General features: G+C 34.7%; 2 protein-coding genes across 2 annotated transcripts in view; one reads left to right on the top strand and one right to left on the bottom strand.

Annotated features, from left to right (window-relative positions):
* CENPP (centromere protein P) overlaps positions 1 to 23,157 on the bottom strand; it is a 147,612-nt gene that overhangs the window by 30,949 nt on the left and 93,506 nt on the right. The window lies entirely within an intron of this gene.
* ECM2 (extracellular matrix protein 2, female organ and adipocyte specific) lies at positions 482 to 20,018 on the top strand. Its single transcript, XM_009704196.1, has 11 exons — positions 482 to 515; positions 1,256 to 1,335; positions 4,788 to 5,107; positions 10,117 to 10,305; positions 11,639 to 12,121; positions 12,440 to 12,555; positions 14,212 to 14,347; positions 15,651 to 15,808; positions 17,673 to 17,812; positions 18,737 to 19,063; positions 19,811 to 20,018. Exons 3-11 carry the CDS (start codon positions 4,813 to 4,815, stop codon positions 20,016 to 20,018), a joined length of 2,052 nt encoding a protein of 683 aa, XP_009702498.1. The 5' UTR covers positions 482 to 515; positions 1,256 to 1,335; positions 4,788 to 4,812.

The following is a 23,157-nucleotide window of genomic DNA, read 5'->3' as shown; positions in this document are numbered from 1 at the left end:
ACCTTGCTATTCTTTTACCCTCTTGTGCTAGAAGAACTGTTGTCCTATTGTTCAACTCACCCTTTACAAATCAATGCTTTTCACACACATCCCACATGCTAGCTCCATTTGTTAAGTGTAACTAACTCCATTCTTTTTAAACAGCTCCACATAAATGACAAAAGTTTAATATTTCTTCTTTTGACTTTGCAAAGCAAAGCACAGTAGAAACTGAATGACTATTTTAAGAGACAATGTGTTTTCCCAGTATCTTTCCACCACATACCGGCTAACAATTATGGTTTAACTCAATGGTTATACCATTCCATGACTATCTGTCTAAACATTCCTCAGAGTATGAATTCAAGCAAACAACAAATTTTTAATGTCAGGAGAACTCAGACAACTCCATCTACCAGGTAAATTTGCCATTTCTGAGGCTTAGCAGGCTCACCATCTCATCAAACACTGACACTCTGCAGAAGTTCTATCTGGGGATGAAGGAAAAGGCTCTGCTGGCACACAACGGACTTGTGGTAAGGTACCATTATTCCCTCCTTTCCCCCACACTCAGTTCTCATGTTTGGATTACTAACTTCACTGCAGCTTCTGCATAGCTGTGCTTCAGGATCATGTTTCAGGATGTAATTAGCCTTACAAAAAAATGAAGGGAAAATGCTTTGGTCATTTTATTTTCCGTGCCTAAGTTACAACTTACGGTGAAATCATTGCTGTAAATGGACAAAAGAAAAATTTTCCATGCTAAAGCTTCAACAAAAAGGTTTGCTGCTTATAGATTACAGGCTATAAGAGCAGGAGTGGATTCAGAAAATATGATTTGAAGAAAAAAGTTCTAATGTTATTAAATGTTTTTATGTTAAGATTATGCTTGCCAAGATTTATTATCTCTGTAAAATTATAAATCTATATTAAAATCATGCCACCTGGAAACTAAATTTCAAAATACACAAACCAGAACTGAACAAAATACACATTGTTCCCATCTTTTGAAAACACTCCATTTTCCTGTTCCTTATGCAACTGTAAGTACTGAAAGAGAATTTCCAGCTGTGCCTTGTCAGCCTACGGACCGAGCATATTGTGCTGCTTTTTATTTTCCCGAAGTGAGCTTTTAAGTTCTCCGAGTAGCAGTATTAGCCGATTCTCTGCACACAGAACAGCACTTTGTCCCCAGGGAAAGAAGCTATTTCAGACTCTAACTAAGGAATCATCTAACATGTTTCAACAATCCCTACTGTTTCTGTTTGTTTTAAAGATATCACTGTGATTTTGTTTCATTTGCAACTGGAGACTAAATGACACCAAGCAGAATCTGCTGTTAGGTTAGATTACAAGGTAAAATGTTTTAAATTTTAAATTACTGCTTAAAGCATGGTGTTGAATGGCTTAAACGACATGTTAACTTTGCAAATATGTATGAAATAATATTAGCTCTATTTAGTAATACTGAACATAAATGCTTTTCTAGATAAAGTATGCAATACCAGTTGATCTGCTTTTTGTTTGGTATGAATGTTTGCCACGCACTTCAAGCTTAAACTAAATGAAAGTGCAATTAGTTTTGCTGGTATGGCTAAATGTAACTCATTTCTCTGCAATAAATTTAAAGAAGAGTATGTGAAAAATCTTGGTAAATCACTTTAACCCCTGTGTATCATGAGAAATAACCTTGACATCTTAAAAACGTGTTTGAATTTAGAGTGAATAGATAAAGGCAGATTATTTAATAAATTCTGATACTCTGGTATTTCTAAAGGGTCACTACTTTAAAAATTAACTGTTTCCATTAACATAATAGGAAAAACAACAGATACTGAACTTACTGAAGATAAACATTTTGAAAGCTACAAACTACTGAACACATTACATGATAAAAGTAAAGGAAATAAAGATGCTTACACATACTATGCATGATCTAAACATTTATGGGTAAAATTAAAAGAGGTATAGCAATGCAGCCATGTTGAGAGTATCTGGCAACACAAAGATATAATAATTTCATTATATTAACTGTCTATAATTTTATTTTGATACATAATAATTTATTACAAAAGTCATATAAGTTGAATAGGTTGAATTTTCCCCAAATTAAAAGTTGGCTGGCAGTATTCTAAATATAACTTCCTGATAGATAACCTGAGGATTCCAGTCATGGGCATTAAAGGCCCAATGCATTTAAGGCCTTTTTCTTGTACAACATTCACAATTTGGGTCTTAAAACGTGAGACAGCACTTATTAAATAAGCCAAGGAAAGAAACTTAGAAATGTAGCTCAGTATTTTGCATGCTAGGAACACCATTGGGTTGAAAGTAGCAGTATTAAGCTTTCAGTACTGAAGAGTGAACTTGGTGTGAAAATATTGCATATAATCTCACATATATGAACAGGATTAGTTTATAAAGACATATTTTGGGGGGTGGTTTTCTTTTTTTTAATAATTTGTGATTATAATGTATTTTATGAAAACAAGTTTCACTTTAAAATAATTGGATTTACTATAGAGTTTTACTCAATATTGAAGTTAACAGCAAAACTCTGAGACATTGTTTGTGCAGTAACTGTAACGTAACCCACCCTATATTATTCCTGACTTTTAAAAATACATGCATAGAGAATGGAAAATTATTTCAGTCATGCCACTATACGCCTCTAGTCACAGGAAGAAAGGCTTAAGTGTTATAAAAGCACAAATGTAATGCAGCAGTATTGTAACTATATAGCGATGGCATTATTATAAAGTGTACTGTAAGAACGTGACCATAATTAAGATGTCACTAACTCTACAGAATGAATACACATGCTCAAGACTTTTCTTTGTATATTCAGTTTTCCCTAAGAGTTCTTTGTGTGTTTCATTCAAACTTGCAGAACAGCAGCTTACTGTGTAATTTTATAGCCAGTCATTACCACGCAAGTAAGTTAGAAACCAAAAACATTAGGTCATTTGTCCTGCAAGCTGAGGTACTAAGAAACAAGCACTTTCTGAAACAGAACAGACATCATCAATGCAGAGTACAAGCTTCTGCATCTATTTGTTATGTCAGTTAACAGTAATTCCTGTAAATAAAAGGCTACTCAGTATAATGTCTATATAGCATTTTAGAATAACTGATTTCAAATGGGTAGAAAGCAGTAAACTAAAGTCTGGACTAATTTCAGAACCCTGCTATTACATAAGATGTTACGTGAATTTGTGAGATGCACCTCCGATTCTCTTTATATGAGAATAAAAATACTAGTTTAGCTTAACAAAATTCTGCAAATTAATATATATATTTGCTATTATATTTTAAAATTAAAATAGTTGAACATGTAAACTACAATATTAGAAAGAAGTAAAATCATATTGGTTTTAGCTTATTTACCGCCAACTTCCCATTTAAAAACAGAATATTAGAATTATGCTGTGGAAAGCAGGAAAAACATGCAATCAATCACATGCCTGATGTTAAAGAAAAGTCAGGCAACTTGTACCAAAAAAATGACCCATTACATAAATTAGAAAATACCAAGATGCATAAACTTCTTAAAAAAAAATTGATCCAGGCAAAACCACAGTTTAAGTTCATGAAATAATATTACCCTGCATTTATGCAAGTAACTACAATAAGACTAACTCCAAAGTGAAAGGCTACATAGAAAGCCAGGCTGACAAACATTAAGAAAAAGCATTTTTAACCCCCTCAAGACTTCATTAGAGAAAAACCACGGACATACTCTAAGCCTTGTCTTAGATACAAAGACTAAGTGCTCTAAGACTCAACTTCTTCACTAAGTCTCAACATCACAAGAATACTAGTGTCTTCAGACTCTACCGTCTCAGTTAAAATAGGCCACAGGACAAGAGCGTTTCCTTTTTGAAAGAATTATGCCAACAGAGCTATTACAAATCATTAATAACTTTGGACATGCATAGCCTTATTTCCACACTGGTACAGCCATTGCTGGATATGCTTTCTATGCATACTCCTGAATCTTGACTGCTCTGTTTTGGAATGCCACCTATTGGCGACAGTAAATGTAATTTTTCTGTCAGAAGCATAAAAAGGCTCAAGATATACAGTCATTTTGAATTTCTTAGAAAGTAAATGTAGAATGCAACCCATTATAGACCATCCTTTTTTAGCCTACCTACACTTAATAAAAACTTCCACTAGAAACGCAGATGTGGGATGTCACAAACAGCGCTATTGCGATCAAACTTCCAAAAGGCATCCTCTGCTGCAGAACCAAAAAGATTCTGTTGAAGAAGATGATGGCTAGAAATGGAAGCAAAAGCAACATTTCTTTTCATCTATGGTGAAAAATACCTTGCACAGAAATGACAAACCAAAAGCATTTGGGGCAGCATATCAGAAATGAATTAGGCATTTTTCTGTTACTTTGCCATTCCCATGTTCAGAAGTTACAACAGCATGGAAAAAATATTAGCAATCAAAAAGTGAAGAAACACTTTACAGCTCTCCAGAACTCCCTTGCTGGAAGCAGTAACAATTACTAGACTACAAATGCCTGGTGGTAGCGCAAATCTAAAGTACCTCTTTAAATGCAACCCCAAATACAAAGCTAGTACCTATTTGAATTTGACTATTGCCCATATGGGCAGAGAACAACTAAACTAAAATTGCTTACTTTAGCTCTTACAGGGCAATTTCTTTCCAAGAGGAAGAATGGTTATATTGACCTACCATGTACTGGTCCACCTGCTTTGAAAAGTGCACCATATGACTGACGTAATCCTAAAAGCTCTCTAGGTATCTAATTTTCCTCTTTTTTCCCATTCCAGGATACTTTCTGAGACACACAAAACCATGCAGGCTACATCATTAGTCTATTATTTCCTGCTTGTGTCTCTGTGCATTGATCTTTCTCAAAATCAAACTAGTGCACCGCTCAGGAAGCAAAGGAGAAGAATGCGTCACAGAGGACTGAGAAGGAGCTCCTCAGCAGGGCACAGGTCCCCAAGGCAGCCAAGGATGAATCTTCCAGCTCCTGTTGCTGTAGTACCCAGCATACCTCTTATTAATATTGATGATGGTGTTATGGGAGTATTTGACTCTCTCGTAGGTTTGGGTGGACATGAATCTAGTTACAGTGTCTTACCAGGTAAGAATAAAGCCCCTCTACTACTTAGAGTGGGACGATTTTTCTCTTGATTTCAAATGAAACGTATAAACTCAGGAAAGCTGTATTTTAGCTGTACTTGCAACACATGCTGAATTAAAACTCAGTTACCTTTTTGCTAACCTACTTTTGTTGCCTTTTATAATAATTTTGTGGTTGCATATGAAGCTTTTCAATTGTCTATGCTTAAGCCTTACAGAGAATCCTGCTTTGCCAGGTAACTAATATTTTCTGCAATTTTTCTGCATTCTCATTTCATCTTCACTAATAAAAATTTTGGTGAGACATTTTCATAACTTCAAATGTGTTGCAAGTTTGAAGGCCATTTTGAAGAATTTCTTGCTCAATATATCTCCTAAGTAATTAACATTTCACCACTGTTATTTAAAATGGATTTAAGTTTTTTTTTTTGGTTCTATTTTTCAACAGCAGCATTCAAACTATGTCTACATGCAATATTTCAGGAATAATTCTTTAGTTTGTAAATGAATTAGTAACACACAGTAATAGTTGCAATACGAAACTTAAATTACAAACAAGACCCTTAGGATGGAAAACTAATCTAAGAGAGAAAAAAAACACTCATTCAACACAAGATCACTCTTATGCTCCATCTATATTGAGAACTTGGATTTATTTAAAAGAAGTCCAATAGCACAATTTATATAAAACTTGCCCTTTCAGTGATCTAGAAGTTTTCACATTGCTGCACTAATACGTATTTTATAGTTTTTGAAGGAGATGTAGGAAAGAGGATTTGATGTCTTAAGAAACAAACAAAAAGCATAATTTAATTGATCTTTACTGAAACCTGCCTTGGTAATTGTAACAGGCCTCCCTACAGGCTCCTCAAAGACTACAAGACTACACAGGGATTGAGAACTGATAGTTGTTAAGTGTCTCTTTGGTCCTTAGTGCAGTAAAGGAAGAGAGAACTCTTGCTCTAGGATGCTCCTGATTTTATGTTCAATGTCACTAATGGGAAATTACAACTCACAAAACAGGAAATTAAGATTCACAAGAGTCTAAATATCAGACATCCGTTCTGAAGAGAAGAACTTCTGCATACCACTATCAGTATTTTTCAACTTCAAAACCCCAGTTATTAACCAATTGAAAATTATTGAGATGTTACAACACTTCATTCCTTTTCATAGAAAGAGGTTCAAAGGTTGAAGAAAAGACAGTGGGATGTTGTGAGGAACCAACACAGGGTTGTGTCCACTCTATAGCTAATAAACATAAAGACATAGATACTTCCATTCCAGCACCAAGAGATCACACATTGAATAAAATCATCATACGCAATTTTATACATTGTGAAAAAAATAAGAACGCCCTGATTACCACTATTCTACGTAAAATTATAATAATCTATTTTTATAAGCAAATAGTTAAGCCTTTTAGTGTGTCACACAAGAGACACGACCACTAGGTTAACAGGTCTCAATTTAAATGACAAAACATTTTAGTCACATTTCCTTAACAATTAGTATTTGTTGTGAGTCCTTACTTTCAGAAAGGCTGAACCATTTCAAATCAAGTATTTTTAAGCAAGGGGTTTTAATGGGAAAACTAGCAAAACTCTTGACTATAGCATTTCTAGTGTGTACTACAATATTACTCTTATAATACATACTACTAATCTCAAACCTTTAATTTAAAAATATTTTTTAAATTAAACAGAGGAAAATACCACATAAATAGCATACACTTCATGTAAGATATTCCAGTCTCTCTGTCAGAGACCATCAGTCATGCTGAAATAATGCATGGCTCTTCCCCCCTCCCCACCCCATTTGTTTCCTTCTATCTCGACTCGCATCCAAAAGCTGAGCTAAAACCACTGAACTCATTTTATTTGGAACTTCATGCTGAATTTACACCATATTTCCAAAGGTTAAAAGTCCTGTACTCATCTGCCAAAGACTTCAACCACAAGGTATTTTTTAGTCTAGCTTTTAAAGTTCAAAATTTTTTCAAGTTAATGTCAGATTTGGAAAAAACAGAGCCTATTAAATAATAGAACACTATTATTAATCATACTTCAGAACAGAAGAAAATGCAATCCAAAACTTAATTTTCATTCTCCTAGCTACTCATTTTGCTCTTAGTAGCCTAAAAAGCAATTTACAGATACCATATGCAGGATGAAAATTAACAGTTAAATAGAGGTTTAACAGTAACCAGACATATCTCCTTCCTCCATATAAAAATCATGTGGAGCATTTAAATTAAATCAAACTGTTCACCACAACATAAGATAATTTGCAGTTGTTTGTCTTTACAGTCTGCCCATTAAGCAGTGCAGAATAGGACACACACTGCTGCACTATTTCTAATATCTCTTAAACCTCATTTCTCTCTGCTGGTACCACCACACTGAAGTTATTCAGTGGATAGGAACTTCAAGGAGCATCTCAAGGCAGTCTTTAATCTGTCTCATAGGGGCTTTGTGAATTCCAACAGAGTGCCAAATAGCAGTTCTGCAACACAGTAAAAGAGTACCTCTTTGCCTTTGCGCACATACACTTGTCCTGTCTTTTTAAGTAACTCTCATGTACACAGAAAACAAGATAATTTGTCAAAGAAGTCTGCAGAGGCCAAGGCCTGATAACCCATATCTTTATGCTTATTCAGACAAGATTTGTCTTCAGATACAGTCTAGTAGCTAAAACAAAATAAAGAATTTAAGGAAGCACAGAAGAATTTCCATCTCAAGCCAGAAATGTTCCCCTGGAACAGCTAACGTTTTATTGTTTAACACGAGAAAGTGTAGTGTTCTTTTTGTGTTTCCTTTGGAGATTATTTAAAAGAAATATTGTGGCTTCCTGGCAAGCACATAAAAACCAGAAGTCAGGATCCAGCAAACAGCTCGATTACAGATACCTGGGTAAAATGACAAGGGACTTACAGCCAACTAACATTTGGCCTGGGCTAACTCATCTCCTCCTTCAGTTAACATGGCTCAAGTTGATTAGAGTACAACTTTATATGGCTAAAATGATGCATACGTATCCTGGACCTTTGAAAAAAACAAGATGCAACTGTTAAAAAAAATTAATTTCTCCCCCTTTCCATCCTGAGAGTAACTTAAATCTAAAAAGCATTTTTTAAAATATAAGGAATATAGAGAGGCATCCAAACAGGGTGATTCTGATAATTGTTTTTTATTCTAGAAAACAAGTTTGAATCCAATGGTCTTTAAATAGAAGGGCAAAGGAATACATTTGTTACGAAGCTGAGAGTAGGACTACCTTGAAGGACTTTGCAAAATGCCTGATTTTGAGTCAAATATTAATTCCAGAGACATTTCATACTTACAATAGTCTTGTCAGGATATTTAAAGACTGCCCTGAATACTCTTCTTAAAACTGAACAACCAAGCATGGACCAGGGTGGAGTGTGGGAAAACAAACCACAAACAATCCCTCCAAAGACAATTTGTCTATTGCAAATGAAAGTCTCCTCCATGTAAATTAAGTTGAGATAAGATTTTTCCACTGTGTTAGACTATCTTCAAACCAAATAGGAAAAGAGGAAAGGGGCGGGGGGTATTTATACACAGGAAAGTATAAAGTAACTTAGAAATGGGTTTCCAGCTTGAAACAAACACTTCAGCAATGCATTCTTACGTTAATTAGAAAGACGAAAAGGAAGGTGTGTAGGGAGTACAGATTCTCACCAGATTCAGAAGTACGCTCAAAAATAGGAAAAGATTTGCATGGGATGAAGAATCTCAACCTTGGCTTTCCGTCTTTCCTTCTCTCAAAAGACAAAAAAGAAAAAAAAAGTGTTATGCTAAAATGCAATGTTTATCCTGGAGCCTGGATAAGAACTGCCCAGGGTGTTGCTTAGGTAGACTCCATCACTGGAAGGAGAGAGAGATCTGGAATAGTTTCATTCCCATGTCTTTACACTCTCCAAACAACTTGCCTACTGAATATCTGAGTACAGCTTACAAAATAAATCTCTCTACATTTCTTTCTGAAAATTTTGACCGGTACCCTAGGGAAATCTCAATTTTTTGCAGATTCATGTCCAGAAACTTTGGAGACAAAGTATTTATTAGCACGATTCAAGTGTACTACTTTCCCAGCAAAGTGGTTTTTTTCTCAGATAAAGCAAGTTACAGGGAAGAGGAGATGTTTGCCATCTTACCAGTCATTACAGAATGGACTTTCATTCCATTAAGCCTATGAACAGTCACTATAAAGTGAATATTGTTACCCTCCTGGTTCCACAGAGCCTTAACAAAACTTCCTCATTTAATGGGCAAGATGTTAGAAAAGTGCAGAACAGAAAAACAGAAGGGGGTCTGGAAAGAAATATTCTCAAGTTCTGCGTGACTTATTTTAACTCCATTGTGATGAAGAAAACATTTGGTTCTTTCTCAACTGTATCTATGCACAGCTTTCATTGAGATCTGTGATTTCTGCTTTCCATTTCTAAGGATGGAGAGGAAAGAGGAGCTGCCATGCAAAAGACCCTCAAGAAACTCACCATCTAGATTTAATTTTCCCATTTTAGGAATATCTCTGAACTTGAATAATTCAAGAGTTATTCTAGAAGACAAAGCTGGTAAGGGTCCTCATCAGGTGGCTCAGAAGAGGGGGAAATAACTATTACGATGACTACCTGAAATAGAGGGAGCAGGCAATTAGAGGGACAGGGAACCTGCACTCAGTTTTCCCTGTGAAGCTGTAAGCAGGTAACAGATACATAGACGTTAATTGTGTGCCTCTCCCTTGACTGCCTTCACAGCTGAGAGGCCAAGAGCCAAATAGCTATTGGAGACTTCTAATAAGCTGAAGAAAATATAGCTATGAAAAATAAGGAATAAGGATAAGATACTTAGAATAGGGTATATTTTACATATTTTCAAAATGAGAACAAAATAGTAGCGCTTCTTTCCAAAGTTTTAAATATACACTGTTGGGTTTATTTCAGTTTAAGCTATTTAACTCCAATGTTCTATTTTCCTTTCTTAGGAAAGAAGGGGCACTGCACAGCTAATGGGATGATTATGTATGATAAAGCTGTCTGGTCTCCCAAGCCCTGCATTACCTGTCTCTGTTCAAAAGGAGAAGTGATATGTGATACAACCATGTGCCACCCTCTGAAATGTCCCAAAACTGTCATACCTGCAGGAGAATGCTGCCCAGTTTGTTCTGATACTGGTACAGTACACCATAATATTTTTACTAATTTAAAATTACCTCATGCAAAACCTAACATAAATCCTACATTTAATGATATCAATGATTACAAGGTACACATTACCCTTTAATAGAGAAAACACGTCCTGAATGACATGATAAGAGCAGGTCTGCACAATTTCTACTCAAGTTGACTTCACTTTCTTAGAGTACACTGGCTGTTAGATGAGTTTCATATAATATTAAAAGAAAAGATGTTAAGTATATTTCTTTTTTTATCTTCCCCTTTCTGCTTCTTCCCTCCTACCTTTACAAAATTTTGGTAAATGTACGAAGAAAGAACATCTGGTTACACTTCATATCCCACTTCCATTTACAAAGGGTCAATCAATAACTACCAGCCATTACTAATGTATTAGACAAAGATAATAAACATCATACAGTTTACAGACTGGTAAATCTTTGTTAGGAGTGTAAAAACATGTAGCTATTGGATATAAATAAACAGAATAAAGTCAACTCACAAGAGGAACAACAGAACTACAATCTTGCTTCTTCATAAAAATTTAAACAAGAATCAGTATCTTTAAAAAGAAAAGGAATGGAGGAGATAAAGATGAAATGTGATTTCCTTCCCTGACTTGCAATACCCTAAGTCTGCAAAGTACTGAACTTAACCTCCTCTCACTGTAAAAATATTATTTAGCCTTGTATGCGTGTGCATGTGTGACACACAGAAGTGCACCAAGTAGACACATAATAGAAATTGACTGTAGAACTAGAATTCATATCGATTGAAACAATTAAACTCCTTTATTTGAATTGTCCTGTTATGCAAATAAAAACTACATTTTGGTAATGGAGTTCACACATTTCCCTGGTGAGCTTCCCATCTGCAGTCATCTCTACACCTGACAGTCCCCTGCACTGGAGAACAAGTCTTAACCTTTGCAAATGTTATTCAAATTACTTTCCTTCCACTCCCAGACACATTCTTTTTCCTCTTTAGACACCCCCATCAACACAAAAAACTAATGAATACATTAGTTCAAAAAGGAAGATAATGGCTATATTAATTTCTTCCCCTTTTTCTGGAGTTGCAATGAATCATACCTGTCTACAAACCGTTCTGTGTGGTTGGCTCAATCATTTCTCAGTCAAAGAATGTCTATTCTGTCAAGCAGTAATACAAGACCATATTTCCATTCTTTCAAATCATGTTCTAAGGGGAGTACTATTCTTCTGTAGTTATTATATTTTTACTATATGAGGGGAACAATGTTTACTAAAACTTTAGTTTCATATCCTCTTTCAGCCAACTTTTTTTGTTGTTGTTCCCATTCCCTTTGGTTAGCCTCCTCTTTGGATTCAAGTATTATTTCACTGGATGACATAAGTGAGTTGTCTGGTGACTCTCCAGAACCCAATGACCTTGACAACGCCAATGTATTGTCATCAGCACGTACTCAAACCAAAAAAGATGAACTGCTTAGAACAGAAGTGGTAGAGTTTAAAGAGAAAGAGGGTCATAAAAAGGATGAAAAGAAAAGAAAAAGGAAAGGCAAAAAAAATCGACAGAAGTATAAAGCCTACCACAGAGAAAAGAAACTTATCACAAAAAAGGGAGCTGCAGAAGAAGAAATACAATATGAAAGTGATGAAGATGACGGTACTTTCAGAATGCCATCTCATTTCCCAGTTCCTGTTCCACCTATAGAAGCTCCTCCTTTGCCATCTGGATGTTCCACCTCAGATACTACAGTAAGCTGCGTTAACGCCAAACTTACACAAATACCACCAATCTCAGATCCAGATCTAACAAGTCTAGACCTTACAGGTAAAGGGTCTACTTTGCATGATTTTTCTCATGAAGTAACTTTATCCACTCTCAAATGCGGTCAATGGTAGTGTTAATACTTTATCATTCCTTATCATAGAAATGTATTAGAATGAATTTTACAGCTAAGCCTCTAAAACAATAAATTAAAAATGTTAGATTTGCTTACTAGTGTTTGAATACTAATATGAATGTATTTACACACAATTATTGTAAATAATACGACTATTTTTGCAATATTTTTCATGTACAGTACTATACAACTCAGATGCATACTGTAATTCATAACTCAAACTATTTTCTTGAATTCTGTCCTAGGAAATAGTATCACTACTATCTCAGATGAAGCATTCAACGGGATACCTAATTTGGAATGGATTGATCTGAGTAAAAATAATATTACCTCTCCTGGCATAGGTTCACAAGCCTTCAAAGTAAAAAAGCCTAACTTTTCTACCGTCCTATGACTAATTATTGCTTAACGGAAAGTTTTTCCTGCTTTTCAGTCTATGGATCTAAAATACTTTGCACCTAGTATGAGTAACCATTGTATAATTACAACACAGTTAAACCTGGCTATTTCCAGAAATATCTCAGCAAAATCAAGAATATCTAGATATTTTTGAATGACATTCATTAAGTACTAAATGTTAAACAATAAGAGAGAGACAATTTTCTGATATTTTCTCAGTTGCAGTTGAGAGATTTCAGAATTGAAGGGCTCATATTCCATTAACAATTCCTGGGATAGTCCGGCTCAACATTTGTAAATTTATGTATCATCTTTCTCACTACAGTAGCTCTGTAAAGCTTACACTCTTGGATTCTCCAAAAGATCTGCCTATGCCAGGTCTTGCTATAAAAATCTACTCAATAGCAGTTCATGTAATCAGCTATACGCTTATTGTTGACTATCTTTAATGAGAAACTTTCAAGCATAGCTGCTTACTAAAAGAACAGCTTTCTCATAAAATAGTCCAAGAATCTTCCAATATTCAGTCCTTTTCTTGCAAGGGGAATTTACATGGTAAAAGGCTATTCAAATGCATCTACATATTCTTCACTTGAAGACAGAATTGTCCCATAATAATTTCTCATGCAAGCAAGTACGTACAGATAGTAATTTAAGTATGGATGTAAGCTGTAAAGGCCTTGCTTTTTCAGGCAAGATGAATACAAAAAACATATGAACAACAAATCAAATTGTCACTGTATGTTTTTAATTTTGTTTCTTGCCATATGCCATCAGTCATCTTGTAGGACTCTGTATACTACTCCCCTCCATATAACATGAACAGTTTTGGCTGATTTCAAAGGTCTTCAGTTCCTACGACACCTCTGAAATCAAAATGGATGGAAAAGACAGACCAGCAAGGTCTCAATTGTGAAACAAATTTTAGTGAGGCTTATATCACACCAGGCAATTAAGACAAAACTGGAGGAAAGCAGGCTTCAGTGGACCCACTGATAAAACAACTCCACCTTTTTAAGAAATGCTCACTACTGCATGATAACTGATGTGCATTCATCAAAATTAAGCTATGATAATTTTTTTACCATACACCAATTTTTTAAGCTGGCTGAAGTCACAAAAATCCTAGGACATTGAAGAAGCTGCTGTCGTTATGCTTGAGTAAAGTAAATTTGTTGACCTACAGAAAATGGTCACTTTGCTTACAAATGAAGAGTATAAACGCATAACCTACAAATGTATGTACTTTGAACTCCAAAATACTGCAGTAGTATAGTAAGGTAATACCTACATGACCCAAAGACAGGAGCAGTAATACCAATAGTTATGACTGGATAGCTGCAGGATGGCCATGTGGAAAGTTGATGTGCTTAATCAAGCTCTTCCACTTACACATTACATTAACTGGCACCTTTGTTAATATTTAGCATAAAGAAACCAATTAGACTGATAGGAGAAAAACATTTTTTATTCAAAACACCAGATACTACTGCACTGTTGCTGAAAATCTTAAAAAACCCTGTGTTTAAGAAAACATGAACTATGATTATACTATATGTTTAACCATATATTTTACACCTTGATAATCTAAGTTCTCTTCTTCATCTCTATGATTAAGATCCTGAAAAAGCTAAAACGTTTGTATTTGGATGGAAATATGCTGGTACATATTCCCTCTGAATTGCCATCAGCTTTGGAAGAAATAAAAATAAATGACAACCACCTTCATGCCATTGATGAAGATGGCTTACAAGGTAATTAGAAAACCAATATCGATCATATGAAAAGATTAAAATAAATTTGAAAAACAGAATGTTCAACCAAATGCATCTGGTTTGATATAACCAGAAAAATTATTGCTAGCTTTTAAGAGCCATGTTTTCAAAAAGCAACAAAAGCTGAAAAATTTGCATGACAAGTTTTTTAAAATTATGTTTTCCTTTCTTATGCAACTGCTACTCTCCCAAAGAAGTTTATATTTAAGGTTACTAAGTAGAGATGGATTTGAAGTATGTTGAAGATACCTACTATCCCGACCCATAACCTGATTGCTTTATGTGTGGTGAAACTATATTAGTCATTCTTTAAATTGCATGAAAGTGAACAGAATTTGATGTGCATGAAAAATAAGGCAGAATATAATTGGACTTAACTATGATAATTTTAAGCCAAGCTAAATGTGGGCTGATACCAAAAAATAGGAAAAAAAAAAAAAAAAGAAAAAAAAGAAAGGGTATCGTCCATGTCATAATTTGACTGACTTTTTTGCTTCCTTTCCTCTCCTGCAAAAAGGGTCCCCATTTAAACTCGACCAGTTTAGTGATACAGATCACTACGGAGCAATATAAATGCCCGAGCTAAGACAAAGAAAACTTAGGGCAAGGACTGCAAGAGCCTTTTAGTTTAAAATCAAACTGCACTGTTAGAAGGAACTACACAAAGCTTCTGTGAAAAAATATAACTATTTAGATTATTTGTAAATGAGGAACTTATTATGAAATAGTATTTCCTGCTTTAATACATTGATCAACACTGGTGTCTTCTGTGACCTGCATTTGGACAGCTGAGGAGGAACAACAGGATAATCCGTTAAGGATTCTCAACATAGTATAGCAGGTGACTGAAAGAGATAAAGCAGGGAGGGGAAGATACGAGCCCAAAGAAAAGAGTAACAAACGCATTATCACCTAAGAGATTGGAGACCCATGGAGATCACTGGGCAACTGCACAAAGGTTAGCACCCACACAGTCTTCCAAAGCTCATCTGCACTTAATCCATGAAGTGATAAGGCGTAAATGGTAGCACTATCCACAAGTCTCACAGCTGCCTTCTTTTCCTTTCAAAGTTGCAGAGAAAGCTACAAATAAAGCCCTAGTCAGTCTCTAAAAACAATATGATTCTACAATTATGAGATAATAAGTGAAAATCCTTTCACTATATTTCTTCATGCTGTGAACTGATCTGAGTAATATTTAAGAAGGTTAAATATTAAACGTGCATTTCAACAAGGTCTGAAATGGCATTAACTAACAGAAATTCCAACTTTTTCTCCCCAGATTTAAAGAACTTGGTCACTCTGGAATTAGAAGGAAACAAACTTAGTGAAGCAAACGTCAGTCCTTTGGCCTTTCATCCTTTGAAAAGTCTCTCTTATTTGCGACTGGGAAGAAATAAATTTAGAATTATCCCACAAGGTCTTCCTGCCACTCTTGAGGTAAAAACAAAACAGCCAAAAAGCAAACAACAAACAAAAAACCCACTAAAACAAGAAAGCTTCATTTTTCCAGACATCTTCATAATTTTTTTTTTCTACTTACTGCCTTACTATCATCAGGTAGAGATCAATTTAAATTTTATAAAGTTGTTTCTAGATATACTAATAATTTTTATTCCTAAATCATTATTTCTAGAAATTTACTTATATACCAACTCCATCCCAAAAGGTGTCTTTTAAGTCTAAACTTATCTAGTACCGTCTCACAAAATAGTATAGCCTGCAACTCCTGTCTGTTCAGCTACACATCATTCACATAACACTGTTAATACAGATAACGTCTTAGTGCAAAAACATTGTGAACTTTGAGTTACCACACAGAGTAAAGTTCAGAAGACAGCAACAAGAATAATGAGAGATCTAGAAAACCTGGTTTATAAGGAAAGACTAAAGGAATCACGGTTGTCTAGTCAGAGAGAGAGAGGCAGGCCTATATCTAACCATACTCTTCCTTTTTTGGCTGGTCTAAGTCTCAATTTTCCCCGTTTTCCACACCTTTGTTGAATTCCACCTCATTTGGGGTGGGGGACAGTGTTTGAATGGGAGTTTCATTTCTCTTCCCTGAACAGTTTCCTCATTCCTTGATTTTTACTTGAGAAATTTCTTCTTTTGGTAGTTTCCCATCCCATTCTTCTGCCCAGAATTTAAATGTGATTTGTTGTGGTGGTTCGGTTTGTTTTTTTCAGGGATGCTATCTGGAAGGTATTTTCTTCCTCCTTTTAAATCTCTGTCTAGTTTCATTCTCTGCTTACCTCAGTCTTTACTTCAAAGGTAATTCTTGCTACCTACAAATTTCACCATCTATCTTGATTCTATCTTTCGTTTTGATCTTTCACCGTCCTCGTATTTAATTTCCTTTTATCCTTGGGATTGGCGGGGTTTTTTTTGGGCAGATGGATGGACGGACACCAAACCTAGCAAAACCAACAATATCTTTTCTATAACATGAGCTGCTTCTGCAGCTACTGCCTGCAACTTTACTTCAGCTCAATGTTTACCACAACCTATTCACTAATATGTTACATTTTTTTTTTGTTCACTTCATGCCTCCTTGATGAAACACCTAGCAAGTTTTTCTACACTTGATATGCTTTGGGAACATTTAATTTTAAACTAACACCTAATAAACTCAAAAACAATGATTTTCAGGCTACAAAGTTGATTTTCTCTTTTCTCAAAGCCTTCCTCTACAGGCCCTAAATTCTATTTCAGCTTCTATATATATTTTAGTCATTGCTTCATTTTTATTTCAAGTCATATTTATCCTACATTACAAGCCATTATCAGGAAGTTAATCTGTGTAAAACATGTAGTTTTGATACATTGCAGACTCACAACGTTAAGTTTCATAAAATGTTAACATTTTATATTCCTACAAATCTGAAATTTTCAAAGCTCACAAGTGCCCAGCAAAAATATTAAGAAAGCAAGATTCTTCATGTTTTTCTCACTAATAGCTTTCCAAGACAAAAAAAAATTAACAACTTCTTTATCAATCTTATCACTCTCACATTACATATTCTTTCACTGTACAACTTCAGGCAAGACAAAAGATACAATTCTTTTTCTATTTGATCTTTCAAAGCAGTCTGTATTCTCACAAAAGAAAAAACAAAACAATTGCTTTGAAAAATTGTGTTTCTGAAAGTCACACTACAGCTACAAACTGACTCCGATTCAGATTCAGAAATTAACAGATGTATCAGGTAATATGGAGGACAGGTAATAGCTACATTTTGAATTTGCAACAGGAAAGAACAGCATATTTTGCTTTCACAACTTTTCTTTCCAAATGTGCTTACAGGAGTTATACCTTGAAAATAATCAAATTGAAGAAGTGTCAGAAATTTGCTTCAACCATACAACAAACATAAATGTCATTGTGCTAAAGCATAACAAATTAGAAGAGCACAGAATAGCACCTTTGGCTTGGATAAATCAAGAGTAAGTACGAATCATTTAAAATATCATTATTTTACTTTCCTCTGTTATTAGTGAGACAGCTAATGAAATAAATATTTGCACTTCATTACTTTTAACTTGAAATTTTAGTTATCTTTTGATTTGCTTGTTTTCCTTAGCTAATTTGTCTTAATTTCCTTTGCTTAAATTGTATTATCTGGGAAGTATTCAGAGTCAGCATTCAAACAAAAAAGATACCTCAATTCTGTATCACAATTACATAAAAGTCTAAATATTTTTTCTGACCATTCAATAAAAAAGTGAACATTAAATATCAATAATACTCCATACAATTATACCATAATTTGGTGTTAATACATCTCTCACAGGTAATTTAAAAATAATTTAATATTGTCCTAGCCCATTTATAAACTGCTTAATCTGAGAACAACCATATAGTTACTAACAGCTTCTCTCACCTCTGGAAGTGAAGCAGGTTGGAATGATTCTAAAGGAGCCATTCACAAAACAATTCCATTTCAAATGAGCTTTAGAACAAAATTTAAAAATCCACATCAATAGGTTAACCACTAAAGTCCTCAGCTTATATGTTTTCCAGTGTAACTCATTATTGCAATTCAGCAATGCTTGTCAATCACAAATTAATCACAAATAGGGTTTCCCCTATTCAACCTTCTCTCCGTACTCATTACTGTAGATTTCTTCCCATCAACAGAATCATTGTGCTCGATTGATAATTAATGACTTCAATTCTTTCTATTCCCAGAGTAATTAGGCATGACCATGTTCCATAAAATGCATTCTGTTCCATTAACAGAAACAAATTTCCCTTTGAAATTTAGTTTCCTTGTAATTGTGTTAAGCACTATTTTGCACAGAATGTAGCATTAACGATGCAGTATGCGGTAATGTTTTCATCCCATTTTTTTTTCCCCTTTAATGCAGGAACTTGGAATCAATTGATCTCTCTTATAATAAGTTATATCATGTTCCTTCCTATCTGCCAAAATCTTTACTACATCTGGTACTTGTAGGAAATCAGATTGAAAGAATTCCAGGATATGTCTTTGGTCACATGAAGCCAGGGCTGGAGTATCTCTACCTGTCCTTCAACAAACTTACTGATGATGGAATAGATCCGGTATCATTTTTTGGAGCATATCACACTCTGAGAGAGTTGTTTTTGGATCACAATGAATTAAAGTCTGTACCATTTGGAATTGATGAAATGAGAAAACTACGTTTTCTAAGACTGAACAATAATAAAATAAGGTAATTTCCAAGCTCTTTGTTACATTAATGGCATTAAAATAAATGTCACAATACATGCTTTAAGAACTTATTACTTTTAAGTAAATATTTTTCAAAAAATCCTGAGAGAGCAGCTAAATCCTGAGTTTTCTACTGCAGTGTTTCTGCATATAAGAGAAAAGTTCGATTTCACCCTTCGTCATAGTTCTTGAAAATGCTCACAAAGACGCTGAGCACCAGTTCTCTCCAGGAAATTAACCTGTGATAGTGCTTGGGTCACAGGTCTGCTGGGGCAGCTACAATTCGACCGGCACAGCAAAGTACCAGCTTTTTCTGCTCTTGAGGCAAAAGCCCAACTGGTTACAAAATAACTGGAAGGAATCATCAGTTGCTGATGACCAGGGAAAGTGGCGTTTCAGCCAGCCCCAGTCATGAAGTTAGGCACGCTCTCTAGTTCCTCCCTACTGTTTACAAAGCAAAGGAAACACAGAAGAGGATCTTACGTGTGTTATACAGAAAGTTCTCATTCAGCAACAAGTGACAATACTTTCCTCAGGAAAACTAAGTATATGATATAAATGAGAAAACAATGCAAGGGGAGACTTTTAAAAAGAATGACCTACAGAAGTCCTCAATAAATATATTATTGAGAAAATTTAATATACTGATTAAGTGAACATTTTCAAATCTTTAAATACACAGCGTCTCTAAAATAAATGATGAGTTATCCTGAATAATTAAAATATAATTCCTCCCACAATGTCACAGGACAGTCCCTCCAGAACGCATCTGCAGGACTCATATCAATGATGATGATGTTCATGACAACAGCGAAGAGGATGAGAATGAAGAGTCACGCTTGGAACACGTTCATCTTGAAAACAACTATATCAATACACGACAGCTATCACCACATGCATTTTCATGCATAAGATCCTATTGCAGTGTTGTCCTTAAACCACAGAAGATCAAGTAAACACCCAACTTTTGCATTGCAATCCTTATCTCTAGAAACACAGCTTTATTTATTCTCTGCTACTAACAGGTCTGCTTATTTCTGATTTAAACCCTTCTTACTACTATAAATAAGATACAGTATATTATATACTGAAGGTGGTAGTAGTGTATTTCTCAATATCGTTTCATTATAAAAACATTAATGTAAAAATAGAAGCTCTAGATTATGTGATAAATTTTTATTTCTATTGACAGAAATTCTGCTTAAACACAATAGAACAAACTGTGCCCCCAGATACACCTCCAAAAGACCAGATATTAGAAAAGAACTAAACCCTCAATTTGGTCCTGTCTTATTTGATTAACTGAATTTAAAACATTTTAAATGGAACCATCAGCTTTAAAAATTATACCAGTAAAAGTCCTTCAGCTATGAACATTCTAGCAGTGCAAGAATCAAGTTTCTTAAAACGTACATGGTACTGGATTTTCTCCCAAAGATTTTGCAGTGACAAATTCTCTTCCAACTGTAATTCCATGGAAAAAATCTTACATTGTTTTGGAGGCATGATCCTGAAAACTCATCAGATTCTGTGTTTATTTGAATTTTTTTTAATTTTTTTTTTTTTTTTTTTTAACTCAGAGAGTGATAGGTCCCATTCATTTGTGCAAGAGTTTGCAACCTTTTTATACCGTATAGGATCACGATCATGTTGGCCATTTAGGGGACTATTTAGACTTTGTTAAAAATATAAAATATTCAGTTAGGTGTTATTTGAAAGCTTCTAGACAGTCCTAAATCACCACTTCAGAGATAATGTTGATAAAGCAGGTTCAGTAAGACATTTGATATGAATGTCTGCTTAGGTATACTATAGCAAGTGTTTACAAATAGACTTCTGTTTCCCTAAAAAGGAGTCCAGTCTCTAGAAGAAAAGAAGCATTTTTAGTATTTTGCTCCAGAATTTTTCTTTCCACTTTCTCCTGGGCTATTCTGTGAGGCATAAAAAACCCCAACATACTCTGTTTTCTTCAGTACTATAGGCATGTTGCCTAATCATTTCTTCTTCAGAATGGATCAGAACAAAGGACAAAATAGCTTAATATTGGGTTTGACTTTTAAAAAGGCATATAAAAGCTGTAAGCAACTGCACATCATAAAATCTTCTAAGGAGACATATTAACTACTGAACTATAACTTCACAGCCCTCACTCTGGAAGCGAAGGTTTCACTCTGCATTTCCCACACATCCCAATCTACTGCCAACATGCAGGTCATATAATCAGCATAAGCATACTGTTCACACAACATTTAACAGTGAAGGATTTCCAAACATTTTTTTTAGCATATTACAGACAGCATACATGAACATCTGAGTTTTGGTTTCTCTGAAGCTACACAATCATGATAAAAAAAAATAAAATCACATTGCTCGTATCTCAAAGCTTTCCCTTACTCAAATAAACTATTACCTGCAAGGCACAATGGTACTTCATCTGCAGTGAGTCAAAAGATAATGTATTTCTTGTAAGAAACAATACTAAGATACGTGGATTTCTGTAAAACAAAGACTGCTTGGGATATTTTGTTTGGTAAAGTATGGTCAGAAGTCATACCCTTAATGATTTGCTAAGTTTGGAAACGAATGGTGAAATCAACAGGCTGAGTTTTTACACACAATGTTCTGTTTTGGATTATTTGATTTCACTGCTTGTCCACTTTCAACATCTGATTCCTTCCTTCCTTTTCACTTTGGCTAATACTTTGGCTAATATTCCTTTGCCTTTGTCAAACACCATTAAGTTCCCAAACTACTGTTTTGAGAAACTAAAAAACTTAAATTATTAAAATTAATACTTGTAGCCTGTTGCTAAATAACTTCAGATTTACTTCGCAACTCTGCTGAGCAGTGCTTTCAGAAGCTTTACTAAGCATTTTGAATACACAGATTGACCCAAAGCGGGATTTCCAGGTAAACACGCTGCTTTATTACACCATTCTATGCATTCTTATAATAAATTTAAGCAAAATACCACATATTGCTGCAATTATTTTTATTCAAATAGAAGACTTATTAAAATATTCAGACGTACAAGACCCACTAGAAAATCTTCACTGGATTTGCATGGGATAACACGACTAAAATACAAATGACTACAGACTTATTGCAACCATTAACATACTTTTTTCTCCAATATGCGATTTTTCACTTTTAAGATATTATAAAAGTGAATTTTATGCAAGTCATTTGTCTAAGATTTTTCCTTTGGCCATTTAATATAATGAGTATCAAGCCTGCCTGAAAATATGCTGTGATAAGTTCTTCCTACAAGAAGCACTCAATAACATAACATGACCTAAAGTAAAGTTACGGTGCAAATATAATGCCACAGTAGTGAAACAGAGAGACTGAAGGAAAAATATTTTGGAATCAAAACACAACAGTAGTAGAGGCAGAACACCAAGAAGGAGAAAGAAGCCAAGTGATGAAGGGTATGCGACAAACGGATGCTTACTCACTTAAGAAATAAACGGGTAATTAAACTTGGGTAACATTTCCATATGTCAAATGTAAGCAGTTAAAGTCTGTTCACTCTTCAAAATTACCAACTACACTGGAAGTGAAATGGGCTTTATTATAAAAAAATCCCACTACTTTTTAACACTGAGCCTCAAAGGATTTTATAAACAAAGTAAATGGGATTATCACCATTTTACAGCTAGTGACAGTAAGACAGAGAAGTGACCTGAACATTCTTGGTCAAGAAAAATATGGGAACAAATTCAGAATCTTTGGTCACCAGTAGGACAAAAATATGCAAGAACTCAACACAAAACCCCCACAGTTACTCTTTTTCCCTAAAATATATTTAAGCAAATAATTAATTTTTGCAGGCTTACATTGGAAATTAATATACTTCAAGAAGGCAACTGGATTGAGAATGGAATATGGTTCTGCCAAAGTGAATATTAGACTCAGAAGTCTTATAAAATAGTATGGACCAAACCCTGCAATAGCCATTAGATATTATCGTGGAATTGAAATAACTTGTTTGAACCTTGGTGATACTGGTCCTTCGAAAATTTAATAAGTCTTACAGAAGTAGGCATCACTTGATCTTTTAGTCTGACAAGAAACTCACTTGAGATATACTAG

This window comes from Cariama cristata, unplaced genomic scaffold (genome assembly GCF_000690535.1).
Source record: "Cariama cristata isolate BGI_N322 unplaced genomic scaffold, ASM69053v1 scaffold337, whole genome shotgun sequence".
NCBI classification, from domain to species: domain Eukaryota; kingdom Metazoa; phylum Chordata; class Aves; order Cariamiformes; family Cariamidae; genus Cariama; species Cariama cristata.
The sequence above is the reverse complement of the archived record's forward strand: the minus strand, read 5'-3'. Positions and strand labels throughout refer to the sequence as shown.